The sequence below is a fragment of the Lynx canadensis genome, chromosome E3 (genome assembly GCF_007474595.2).
Source record: "Lynx canadensis isolate LIC74 chromosome E3, mLynCan4.pri.v2, whole genome shotgun sequence".
Taxonomy (NCBI): domain Eukaryota; kingdom Metazoa; phylum Chordata; class Mammalia; order Carnivora; family Felidae; genus Lynx; species Lynx canadensis.
This window is the reverse complement of record NC_044318.1, coordinates 16,651,196-16,663,835: the sequence shown is the minus strand read 5'-3', so window position 1 is coordinate 16,663,835 and position 12,640 is coordinate 16,651,196. Positions and strand designations below refer to the sequence as shown.

General features: G+C 38.3%; 1 protein-coding gene across 1 annotated transcript in view; it reads right to left on the bottom strand.

The window, feature by feature from the left end:
- The window catches only part of REXO5 (RNA exonuclease 5), a 37,375-nt gene that overhangs the window by 22,924 nt on the left and 1,811 nt on the right, over nucleotides 1-12,640 (bottom strand). The window contains exons 2-6 of the mRNA XM_032591625.1: nucleotides 11,246-11,358; nucleotides 9,824-9,950; nucleotides 8,426-8,522; nucleotides 5,084-5,227; nucleotides 1,047-1,135 (exon numbers count right to left, since the gene is read on the bottom strand). Of these exons, the coding sequence (XP_032447516.1) occupies nucleotides 1,047-1,135; nucleotides 5,084-5,227; nucleotides 8,426-8,522; nucleotides 9,824-9,950; nucleotides 11,246-11,358 (570 nt within the window). The remainder of the gene's footprint in view (nucleotides 1-1,046; nucleotides 1,136-5,083; nucleotides 5,228-8,425; nucleotides 8,523-9,823; nucleotides 9,951-11,245; nucleotides 11,359-12,640) is intronic.

The window sequence follows — 12,640 nt, the reverse complement described above, 5'->3', positions numbered from 1 at the left end:
AAGGTAACCGATTCAGTTTAATTGCTCTGAAAAGGATGTGCTCAAGGAAGATGGATGGAAATAATACATCAGCCATCATTTTACCATTTATTGAGTGTTTTACATTCCAGTATTAGCTGAGTACCACTAGTAATTTAAAAAAAAATTTCTTAACGTTTATGTATTTTTGAGAGAGACACAGAGCGCAACCGGGGGAGGGGCAGACAGAGAGGGAGACATAGAATCCGAAGCAGGCTCCAGGCTCTGAGCTGTCAGCACAAAGCCTGATGTGGGGCTCGAACCTACAAACCACGAGATCATGACTGAGCTGAAGTCAGACGCTCAACTGACTGAGACACCCAGGGGCCCCTGGATAGCACTAGTAATTTAATTAGCATGCTCTATTATCATCTCATGCAATACTAAGCATTCTATACATACCACCTCATAATAACCCAATGAGGTACCTCTGTTATTATCCCCACTTCAAAGAGAAGCTGAGACTGAGAGAGGTTAGGGATTTGTCCAAGGTGACAAAGCCATTAACAGGCAAGGCCAGCATATACACACCCTGATATGAGACTCTAAAATTTTAGCTCTTTTCCACTTTGTTCAGAAATGAAAGACTGTTACCTGAGTACTAAGTGAGAGAGGATGCCCTGTCTTTGAAAGGAGACTTACTAATTAGACAAAGTGAAACACAAAGGGAGCTTGAGACAAATCCTACTTCTGATCTTAAATGTGTAACACCAAGCCAAACCAGTGGTAGCTGAGGCAGTCCTTAGGGGAACAAAATACTTGTTCAAAAGACAGAAGGAGTAAACTTCTGGTAATGTATAGACATCTGGTTAAACATAACAACTAGTTAGAAAACTTAAGTGATATTTATTCTTCATCCTGGAGCATATATCTAAGTTTTCTAAAATGTGAGTAAAAGTGCCTACTTTCAGTTATTTAAACTGAATACTGGAATGAAATGGACTGATTAACTGGTACATTAGACTCAAGAAATCATCTTCTACTCTAGTTTGTAACACTCCAGTTGAAACATCAAAAGTAGTACTTACCATTTCACAGTCAAGTCCAAAGAGAGGACTGTTGTCTGTTATAGAACCATGACATTTGGTAGGTACAAAATTTTCACAGTCTGGAAAACCTAGAAGGAAAAGAAATAAAATATTTGCCTTTAAAACTAGAGATGGTAAACATCACTCAGATTCACTCACCCAGGGAAAACTGAAATACTGTAATTGCTGGGCACCTTCTCTATGTTAGACACTCGAAACATAAAAAGAGACAACGTCTGTCCTCTAGTCTTTCTCCATCCACTCATTTTTTTTTATATTCTGGGGAAATACAGGCTGCTGCTGTTATAGGGGATACTAGGGCCTGGACTTCTTGGCAATTATCAAATAACAATTTTTCCTTCTTATGAGAACAGAGATTTTAACTAAAATTTGGCTAAATCCAAAGTCAATGGACATTTTCATGTTAGGCATTGAGGAAGGATAAACAAAGTATGCAATAATTGCATGTGGCATCTTTCTTTCCTAAATAAAGAAAAAGTAACAATAAGATTCCACCATACTAGAGATCTAAAAGGATTTTACTGTAGGCAGAGTGACATTCATCATGTGCACCCATGCACCGAACTCTACCCTTGAGACTTCTCTGAGATGCCTGCATTTTTCTGGAATCAAAGAGTGAAAATTCTCTACAGAGGCCCAGAGCTATAGGCTTAAGGCACCCACTCCATCGTGTACCCTAACCAGGTGTCAATAACCAGGCATGTTCAGCTAAGAGGCCCCAAAGTGTTTGAACCAACAAAGATTCCTACCTTCAGACAGAGGCTAAAAAAATAAAAATACCTAGATCTTGTATGACAAGAAACAGAGGAGTCTGAGAGACTGACTAGTTTCTGTATCATGGTACCTTAAAATTTCCAACTAGTTACAATTAAAATAATTAAATATGATCTAGACCAGAAAAGAGAAGCATCCCCAAATTTGGGAGACTTTATACTTGCTGCCCAGATATTATCTATTTTATTAGTAGCAATAATAACAAAAAATAACTTCTTAAAAGCATCATGTGCCAGGCACCATGCTAAGCACTTTTCTGTACATTAACTCATTTAATCCCCATGGCAATCCATGATACGTGAACTATTAACTCCATTTTATAGATAGCATATGAAAAGATGTTCAATATCATCAACCATCAGAGAAATATAAATCAAAATCACGAGATACTGCTTTACACCACTATAATGGATATAATCAAAAAGACAGAATAACAACTGTTGGTATGGATGTGCAGGAACTAAAACCTTTATTTTTTATTAAATGTTTTTTAATGTTTATTTATTTTTCAGAGAGAGACAGAGTGCAACTGGGGGAGGGGCACAGAGAGAGGAAGACACAGAATCTGAAGCTGGCTCCAAGCTCTGAGCTGTTAGCACAGAGCTCAACATGGGGCTCAAACTCCAGGGCCGCAAGATCGTGACTTAAGCCGTAGTTGGACGCTTAATTTACTGAGCCATCCAGGCACCCTGAAACTGGAACCTTTATACATTGCTGAAAGGAATGTAAAATAGTGCAGCTGCTTTGGAAAACAACCTCAGAGTTCTTCAAAAGGTTAAACAGAGTTACCATATGACCCAGAAATTCTACTCCTAGGTATATACTCTCCTAAAATGAAAACATATGTCCACACAAAAACTTGTACTGAATGTTCATAGCAGCATTATTCCTGAGAGCCAAAAAGTGGAAAGAACCCAAATGTCCATCAACTAATGAATGGATAACATGCTGTATATCCATATATAGAATATCATTTGAATGAAAATAAATGAAGGTGGCAGATGGCAGCTACACTTAATGAGAACAGCATAATTACAGAGCTGCCTAATCACTATGTTCTACACCTCAAACTAATGTAACATTGTGTGTCAACTATACTTCAACAAAAAAAATAAAATTATTGCTGGTTAAATCTTTTAATTTTTTGTTTTGAGAGACAGAGAGAGAGCATGTGCACATGCACACAAGTGGGTAGCAGCAGAGGGAGAGAAAGAGAATCTCAAGCAGGCTCCACACCCAGCACAGAGCCCGACTCAGGGCTTGATTTCATGACTGTGAGATCCTGACCTGAGCCAAAATCAAGAGTCAGATGCTTAACCGACTGAGCGACCCAAGCACCCTTGCTTCTTAAATCTTAAAAAAATGAAAGTATAAGTGTTATAATAAGTAGGATAAACTACAAGATATGGATGGTACCATGCATATTATTTGAAAACTAAATAATATATATGAACATATATGTGTGTGTATGTGTACATATTTTACATATATATACATGTGTATAAATATACATACACATATATGTACACATACACATATATACATATACAATTTTAATATTTATGTAATCTCTACACTCAATGGGTTGAAATCACAACCTTGTGATCAAGAGTCTCGTGCTCAGGGCACCTGGGTAGCTCAGTCAGTTAAGCGTTCAACTCTTGATTTCAGCTCAGGTCATGATCTCACAGTTCATGGGATTGAGCCCTGCATCAGGCTCTATGCTGACAGTGTGGAGCCTGCTTGGGAGTCTCTCTCTTCCTCCCTCCCTCTCTGCCCCTTCCCTGCTTGCACATGCATGCACCTGCTCTATCTCAATATAAATAAATATATGTTAAAAAAAAAAAAGAAAAAAAGAGTCACATGCTCTTCCACCTGAGCCAGCCAGGCACCCCCCAAAACTAAATTATATTTAATCTTACTAAAATTAAATTTAAAAATAAAAAGAAATTAAAAAAAAGAAGAGGAAATGGAAGTACTGATACAAGCTACAACGTGGGTGAACCTGAAAACTAAGTGAAAGAAGCCAGTTACAAAAGACCACATATTGTTCAATTTCATTTATAGGAGATATCCACAATCAGTAAATGTATAGACAGAAAGTAGTGAAGGCCTAGGAGCTAAGGTAGTGTTGTGTGAAAAATAATAGTGCAGGGTTTCTTTTGGGGTGATGAAAGTATCCTAAAATTGATTGTGGTGATGGTTGTAAAACTCTGCAAATATACTAAACTATTGAATGGTATGTTACATGGATGAACTGTATGGTAGTTTAACTCTATATCTAAATAGAGCTGTTTTTGGGGTTTTTTTAATTTTTTTTTTTTTAACATTTATTCATTTTTGAAAGGCAGAGAGAGACAGAGCACGAATGGGGGAGGGGCAGAGAGAGAGGGAGACACAGAAACAGAAGCTGGCTCCAGGCTCCGAGCTATCAGCACAGAGCCTGACACAGGGCTGGAACTCACGAACCGTGAGATCATGACCTGAGCCGAAGCTGGACACTTAACTGACTGAGCCACACAGAGGCCCCAAGCTGTTTTTGTTTTTAAAGGAAACTTAACATCACTGCTATGATTAAGAGGTAACAAAATAAAATTAAAGCATTTTTCATAAACTCCTGTTACATAACTGACCAAGGCTCTGAGCCCAGACCTTCACTGACGAAAATGAAAATGGGGTATGGTGGAGTGGGAGGAGAATTAGAAGTATCAAAGAAGTGTTAAAAACATATTGACTTATTTTTAATATATTAAGAAGGAATGAAAGAAAAATGAAAAAGGAGTAACTTTCTCACAGAATATTTCAATGATATTTAAGGTCATGTTTATGTGCTGCACATCCTATACTCTAGGAAACCCTGTACTTAAAGTGTTTCCTTATTAATAGAAGATGGACTAAGTCATTTGGAAAGCAGCCAAAAAACCGGAACTTTCAACAGTAGTATTTAAAAAAAAAATTTTTTTTTTAATATTTATTTATTTTTGAGACAGAGAGAGACAGAGCATGAACGGGGGAGGGTCAGAGAGAGGGAGACATAGAATCTGAAACAGGCTCCAGGCTCTGAGCTGTCAGCACAGAGCCCGACGTGGGGCTTGAACTCACTGACCGTGAGATCATGACCTGAGCCGAAGTCGGCCGCTTAACCGACTAAGCCACCCAGGCGCCCCTCAACAGTAGTATTTTTAAATAAACTACTAAATATTTTTACATTGTTACCAACATCAGATTAAGTCTAAACCAACCTTGTAATGGAAAATGAAATGTTTTCATTTCCTCCTTTGTGAGAAGGCATCTGGTTAAGCCCACTTTCTTAGAGCCATATTTTTGAATAATAGGGTCATTCTGCAGGCTGATGCTGACTTTTGAACTGGTAGAAGGTAAAGACCCTGAAAAAAAAAATAAAAAGACAAATATACATTGTCAGAATATGTGTTTAAGAGACCTCAGAGGACATATTTCTTAACCTTGTGTAGGGTAAGCATAGTGAAGATCAAAAGATGTATTAAGACCCAGCTTCAACTCAAAGGAGCTTGTACTGATATAGTTATAGGAAAACAAAGAGAATGTAAGTCTGAAATGAATTATAATAATAAAAGCTACAAAAATGAAAGGAAGAATACACTGGTTGGGGTGGTCAGAGATGGTTCAACAGAGGAAAAGATTAGCTGAGTCTTGAAGAAAAGGCAGAATTCAGATAGTTGGTGTATTACACCTGTCCATCACAGTGCTTGCCACTCCTAACAGCGCATTCTACCTAAATCTACTCCACTCCTAGCCACCTACTCAAGCATCAGCCTGTTCTTTAAGCAAGAGTAGTCACTGGACTGAGAGTGGGAACCTGGCTTTAGAGTGACACATCTACAAGCAGACCAGTAACTTGATATTCCTTGTCAAGACATGTTCAAAAGGGATAATGGTAATTAGCTAAGCTGATCAGATTGCTTGCTTCCAGAATCAAACCAGGAAATACAGAGAACTGACCAGTTATGAGAAAACAGAAAGCAGAGAAGATAGATGCCTTGAAAGGGCACCTGGTTTCCTGGTGGCTTTCTAGTTTAAATGCATCCTTTAAATAGGACAGTAGTGTAGGAAACAGTTGAGAGGAATATAAAAATGAATTGTAATGCAGTGCAAATGCCTGGCACAAGAGATTGGGCTTTAGTCCATAATTCAGTACATAATGGACAGTAACAGCAAGTTCCTAAGATGGGAAATGGCACAACCATAACTTTAAGAAAGATCAACCTCAAAGATATGGGGAAAATGGAGAAGAGAGAGAAATGAGAAATGAGTCATGCAGACTGAGTATAAGGAGCCAAAAGAAAAGTAATTCTAAAATTCAGGGCTGTTACCTTAGAGAAAAATGGTACCAACAGAAAAGGCCATTTGAAGATGGGAGCCTGTAATTTAAGGATGAGAAAAATGCTTTTAGCTATTTCATGATGGAGGGAACTGGGAAATATCCAAGTAGCAACATCCAGCAGGTGGTTGAAAATGCAAGCCTAGAATCTCGGACATCAGACCCAGAGATAAAGATACAGGAGTTATCAAAAGAAGAGTAATAGGTCAATTGGGAAGATAAATATTTTGAAGGAAAGACTGAATTGAAGGACGATCACAGTGCTACAGGCTATGCTTTGGGACTTTGATATTTAGGATGGGAAGCAAATGAAATCCTTTAAAGAACAAAGAACTAACCATAACTGTCTAACTTCTTACAGCCTACAGAATAAAATCCAAAGTCCTTAGCATAACACTTACAACCTGCAGGACAAAGCTTTAACCTACCTCTCTGTCTTGTCTCTCACCACTACTTCCTCTTATTCCAACTCATCATCCTCCAGTTATCCCCAACAATTATATTCTTCAGCCACATCAAATCTCTTTTGCCTGATTATTTCTTTTGCAATACTAAGTCTTTACATGACCTTTGAATCTAATAATGACTACTCCATGATTACTTAAAAAATTTTTTTAAGATTTCTCATATTTTAAAAAAATTTATCTATTTTGAGGGGGGGAGAGGGAGGGAGAGAGGGAGAGAAAGAGAGAAAGAGAGAAAGAGAGAGAGAGAGCACGCGCTCTGAGAGAAAGTGCGAGCATGAGCAGGGAAGGGGCAAAGAGCAAGGGAGAGAATCCCAAACAGGCTCCATACTATTGGCACAGAGCCCAAGAAGGGGCTCAATCTCACAAAACTATGAAATCATGACCTGAGCCGAAACCAAAAGTTGGATGCTTAACTCAATGAGCCACCCAGAAGCCCCACTCAAAGAGGTTTAAAATACAGTGGAGATCAAATCAAACACAGCTGCAGGTCAGATACAGGCATCTGTTGGAAGGAGAGGGGAACAATGGAAAGGAAGGAAGCAGAGGTCTTTGAGACAGAGGATAATAGGAAACACAGTCCTAGAGGAGATAGGAAGGAGCCACTGGCAACTCCTCACCACCTTTTCATGTCAGCTCAGTATAACTATTCAATTATTATTGCTGAACACACAAAAAAGTATCACTGATTAATACTTACCTAGGTCCAATGAATTCTAGCAAGTTCTGTTCTATTCCATCATCTACCTCCTTCCCCTCACAAAAACAGAAGGTTAACTACAACTTACTCATGGACACAACCCATATGTTTGAAAACTACTGCCATCATGGATATTTCTCTTTCAATTGGCTAGCATCTAAACCTCCTGCCTATTCCCTACTCTGAGTAGTTTTTTTTTTAATTTTTTTTTTTTACATCTATTTATTTTTGATAGAGAGAGACAGAGCACAAGTGGGGGAGGGGCAGAGAGAGAAGGAGACACAGTATCCGAAGGAGGCTCCAGGCTCCGAGCTGTCAGCACAGAGCCCGATGTGGGGCTCGAACTCACAAACCGCGAGATCATGACCTGAGCCGAAGTCAGACGCTTAACCCACTGAGCCACCCAGGCGCCCCCCACTCTGAATAGTATTAATGGGTGTTCCTTACATTAGTCAAAGGCAAGATCTTCATTCCCATTTGTATACTCATGGCTACAAAGACCCACTGACAGTTTAAAAATTATTCACAGTAATCTGTAAGAGTCAAATGTTATTGATATCCAGGGACAGCTTTCACTTATCTCGCCTAACCAAATGGTTTCTGAGGCATGAATGCTACCTATGGTTCCTGCTGTCTAATCTAAGTACTGATCCATGTTCTCCTTAAAAAAATTGTTTTTCTGTTTAGTTAGAATTGATCTTTGTTGTTTGCAAGAATAAACTTGATTGACAAACCTACTTATAAGTATAGCCGTAATATCTTTTATTTTTTTTTAATACATTTAAATTTTTTTACAGTTTGAGAAAGAGAGAGAGAGAGAGAGAGAGACAGAGACAGTATGAGCTGGGGAGGGGAAAAGAAAGGAGGAGAGAGAGAGACTCCCAAACAGACTCCGCACCACCACCGCAGAGCCAAACAGGGGGCTCAAACTGGCAAACCGTAATATCAGGTCACTGAGCCAAAAACAACAGTCAGATGCTTAACCGACTTAGCCACCAAGGTGCCCCTCCATAATATCTTTTAGAATGAGCAAATCATCAAACCAGAGTCACAGCCATACCTTCCACCATCTTGGATAGATCCCCAGTTGTTTGTTTCTTTTGCAGTCCAATGATATCAGCTAGAAAATTAGATGATGGAGGAGGCAAGCGGAATTTCTGAAAATACATTAACAAGTTTTTTATAAAAATGCTTGTAACAGTTAAGATAATGTCAAAGACTTGCACTTTACTTAATTCTATGTCTAGCAATGTATTTATTTATTTAGGCATGCACTTTTTAAAAAATTTTTTTAATGTTTATTTCAAGACAGTGTGCACTTGCACAAGCAGAGGAGGGGAAGGGGCAGAGACAGAGGGAGAGAGAGGATCCCAAGCAGGTTCCACGCTGTCAGCACAGAGCCCGAAGCAGGGCTCCATCCCACAGATGGTGAGATCATGACCTGAGCTGAAATCAAGAGTCGGGACACTCAAACAACTGAGCCACCCAGGCGCCCCCACTCAGTACTATGAAAGGTCTAGACCTTAACTGTTTGTATTGCAAAATGAGAAGTTTCCTTAATGTGTAAAAGTGACTAGGTAATTAAAAAAAAAAATGACAAAGGAAGTAAGACCACATTCATCCCATTCCACAAATTTTCTTTGCTTCTCTGATTACAGAGGAAAGTCCCCTATATTTTTCAAAGCACTTCTATCTATTATGTTAATGGACAGCTTGCCAGGTAGGAAAGATGACACAGCCAGGCTTAGAGTTTGAGGGCTCCAACCTTAGGCTCACTTGGGCTGAAATTCCAGCTCTGTCACTTACTAGTTATAAGCTGAGTAAGTCACTCACAGTGTCCTTATTTATAGAAGACACCTGTACCTCTCACAGAACTACTGTGAGAATTAAAGATAATGCATGCAGAATGACTGATGTAGGTCCTAACACATATGTAGTGTTCAATAAATGAAAATAAAAAAGAAAATAGAGGCTCAAGGATTTAAATTAGTACTCACCAAGTCCAATCCCTCAGGGTAAATGGATGAAACAGTTCAATAAAGAATAGAGGTGGCTATGGGAAAATGGAGAGCACATGCCTCTTCTAGAGATAACAGCTGCTATTCAGCTGCACATACTATTCTAAGGATGTCCAATCTTGTGATATTGTCAAGAGGCCAAAAAACATAAGACTTTACGTAAACTGTATAATTTTTGAAAATATCGTAACCCAAATAAAATAGGATAATATCAACCTGGGGACTACATATAGATTGTAATCTGGTAATAAATGTCTTGCCTAGATCATCAAAGAAAATCGGAGACAAACCTAATCTCAACATGAGATCTCTTTTTTGCTTTCTACAACCTCTACTGTTTCTTTTATCAGGTTGCCAAAGAGCATAGTTTGAGAGATGTGCACTAATCTCTGGATAAGAGGACTCAATTCAGGCCTTAATACAAAGTTTTCTTAACTTACATGCGTGAATGCCTTTCGGAGAAATCCAAACTCCATATAGAACCTATAAAAGTGTAGCTGGCTCATTCCCTGCAGTACAAAAACCACCACGTTGTTCAGCTGGTTTTGGTGAAAAAGCTGGCACCAACTGTTGAAAAATCAAACCAAAACAGCTAAAAGTGATACCATCAAGTCAGTTCAGACATACAAAAGGAAAGTGTGGAAAAAAAGCAGCAAGCAACAGTTAATGGAGCTTATCTTCACTCACTGACTGCCTGGTAAAGAACAGCTTTTAATGCACAGAATTCAAATAAAGATCTCGTGAGATAATTATTTATTGCATTCAAATCCAAAATCCTATTAAGATTTGCTTTAAATTGGAAATAAGGTAATTTTACAAAGGCATATCCTCAAGATCCAAAGCTGCTCTGCAGTCCTTCCTAAGCAAGTAATCACATGACTGACGTCAAGAAAGCCAGTTTTAGATAAACTGACAGACTAACGGCAATATGCGTTAATGTAGAAGATGGCTTTTGAGGTATCTAGCCAATCTCTCTCAGATAGATGTCTGAAAAACTTTGAAAAGTTTTGAAACAATTTGTATTGGTATATGTAAAAAGCAATTTTCATTAGATATTTAACAATGGCAGTGAAGATATCAGAAAAAAATCTCTTTCACCCTTCACATAAAGGGAACAAAAAAGATTGACTGGGATTCTTAACATTTAATCATATTATTTCAATCGGGTCTCCACTGGGGGTTATAAACCAAAATACCTATAGTGGTGCTGGGGAAGGTCATTGAAAAGACATGACTGCAGCTGACCTGTGAGCTGCTCCAAGGACACAGCCTTGAGATAGTGATGTGGTGTTGAAAACACCAGCATGGTATATGTGACTGAATCCAGTTAAGGCCTGTATGTACACTTTTAGGATTTGGCAGGTAGGTGTAGGGATCTATTTGTTTTGCTCCTACCCAAGACCAGCTTTGTATATGCAAGTTCCCTTTGCTTATTATTAAAACTGCCACTTACCAACCTGAAATGGCCTGCCTCATTCTTTAGTCTCTCCCTGCCCTCCAAGTAAGGGGAACTGGTTTCAGTTTTCACCCAGAAAGTTCCGAAGAAGGTTGCAAACCAATAAGCAGCCAGACAGATAATGCAAAAAAGAGAAGCAGGTCAGGTAGGACACTAAAGAGTACATGCCCCTATTCAGATTTGACAAATTGTTGCCATTTGGGAATACAGGGACAGCTGCCAGATCTTAAGAGTTTTTTGAATAAAGTATCTGGATTTTAATAAAGGAATTCCCAAATTAAATATTGGCAACTAGTATAAGAAAAATTTAGGATATTCTGTATGGCAAATAAACAATGTAAATTAAGAGTATATGGCCCTGTAGACACGAGTTTGAAACCTCGGGTCATTTAAGTTCATCTCATACCTGGGTTTAGAAACATTGGAGTTGCCCAGAACTGCATACTTCAGCAATTCACATAACTGTTCATGTGTTACTTCACAGTTTTCAGCAAATAAAATGGTAGATAAGCGGGCTTTCTGAAAAGATAAATCAGGGCATAACAAATGACTATTGGGAATAACAATAAAGCAAAGCAAATTATTAAAACATTCTAGTTTCTGATTACTTTAGCATATATGCAAATGAGGGGTCTAATTGAAAATGAAGGTCTAAAACAACAACCTATGATAGGACATTATTAATACAGTGTTTAAGAAACATTGATACAGAACCTTAATTATAGATACTTGGTTACATACTAGAGATAGTAGGATGAATAAAACAAGACTCATGCTCTCATGTTCATTTTACTGAAGTAAAAGAAATGCAAAAATAGGTAATTCCAATGCAATGTGGGTAAGTGCTATTATAAAGTATAGGAGTAAAAAAGGCTAACTGCCTTGGGGGTTAGAGAGTTTGGGGGATAGCTTCATGGAGATGAGAATACTGGGGCTGAGTCTTGGAAATAATTTGTCAGCCAGATAGGAGGGAACATTGTGTCTAAACATGTAGTTTTATTTGGCTGGAGCCAAGATGGCATGACGCAGAGCAGAGGAGATTTGAGAGTATACAGAAGAGGGAGCCAGATCATAGAAGTTCAATGTGGTCTACGGTAAAGAGTCTGACATTATTCTGGGGAAACAAGGAGTTCACTGAAGCTTCTCCCTCCTAAAACAGCTATGCACTTATATTTGGTTATTAAAGCAATTCATGCTTGTGAAAAGAGTCAGATAACTGAGAAAGGTAAATAAAGACAATAGGTAAAAGAAAATAAAAGTCATCTGTACTTACAGAAGTCAGAGATAATTACCACTTTCATTTTGGTTTGGGAGGCAGCAGAGTAGACTGGTTAGGAGCTTAAGTCCCAGACTCCTACTACTTGAGTTCAAATACCAAGCTCTACTATGTAGGACAAGTACCTTAACCTAAGACTCAGTTTCTTCATCTACAGAGTAATTATAATTCCACCTCATGAGATTTTGGGAAGATCAACGAGGTAGTGCAAATGCAATATAGTAAGACTGACATTATCATAAGTACTTAATAAACACCAGACATTATTATTGCTATCGTTCCCATGAGTTTTTAAAGATAATGTTGAGCACCTATTAATTAGCCATTTAACAGTTCTGAGCACTTCACATCTATTAACTCATTTAATTCTTACAGGTCTTTTAAGTGGCTACTACTTTATCATCATTTTGCATAAAGAAATGAAGGAATGGGTAAGTGGTAGAACGAAGACTGGAATACAGGCTCCAAAGCCCAAAATCTTCATCTCTATACTATACTGCCCCTAAAGGATTATACTATACATTC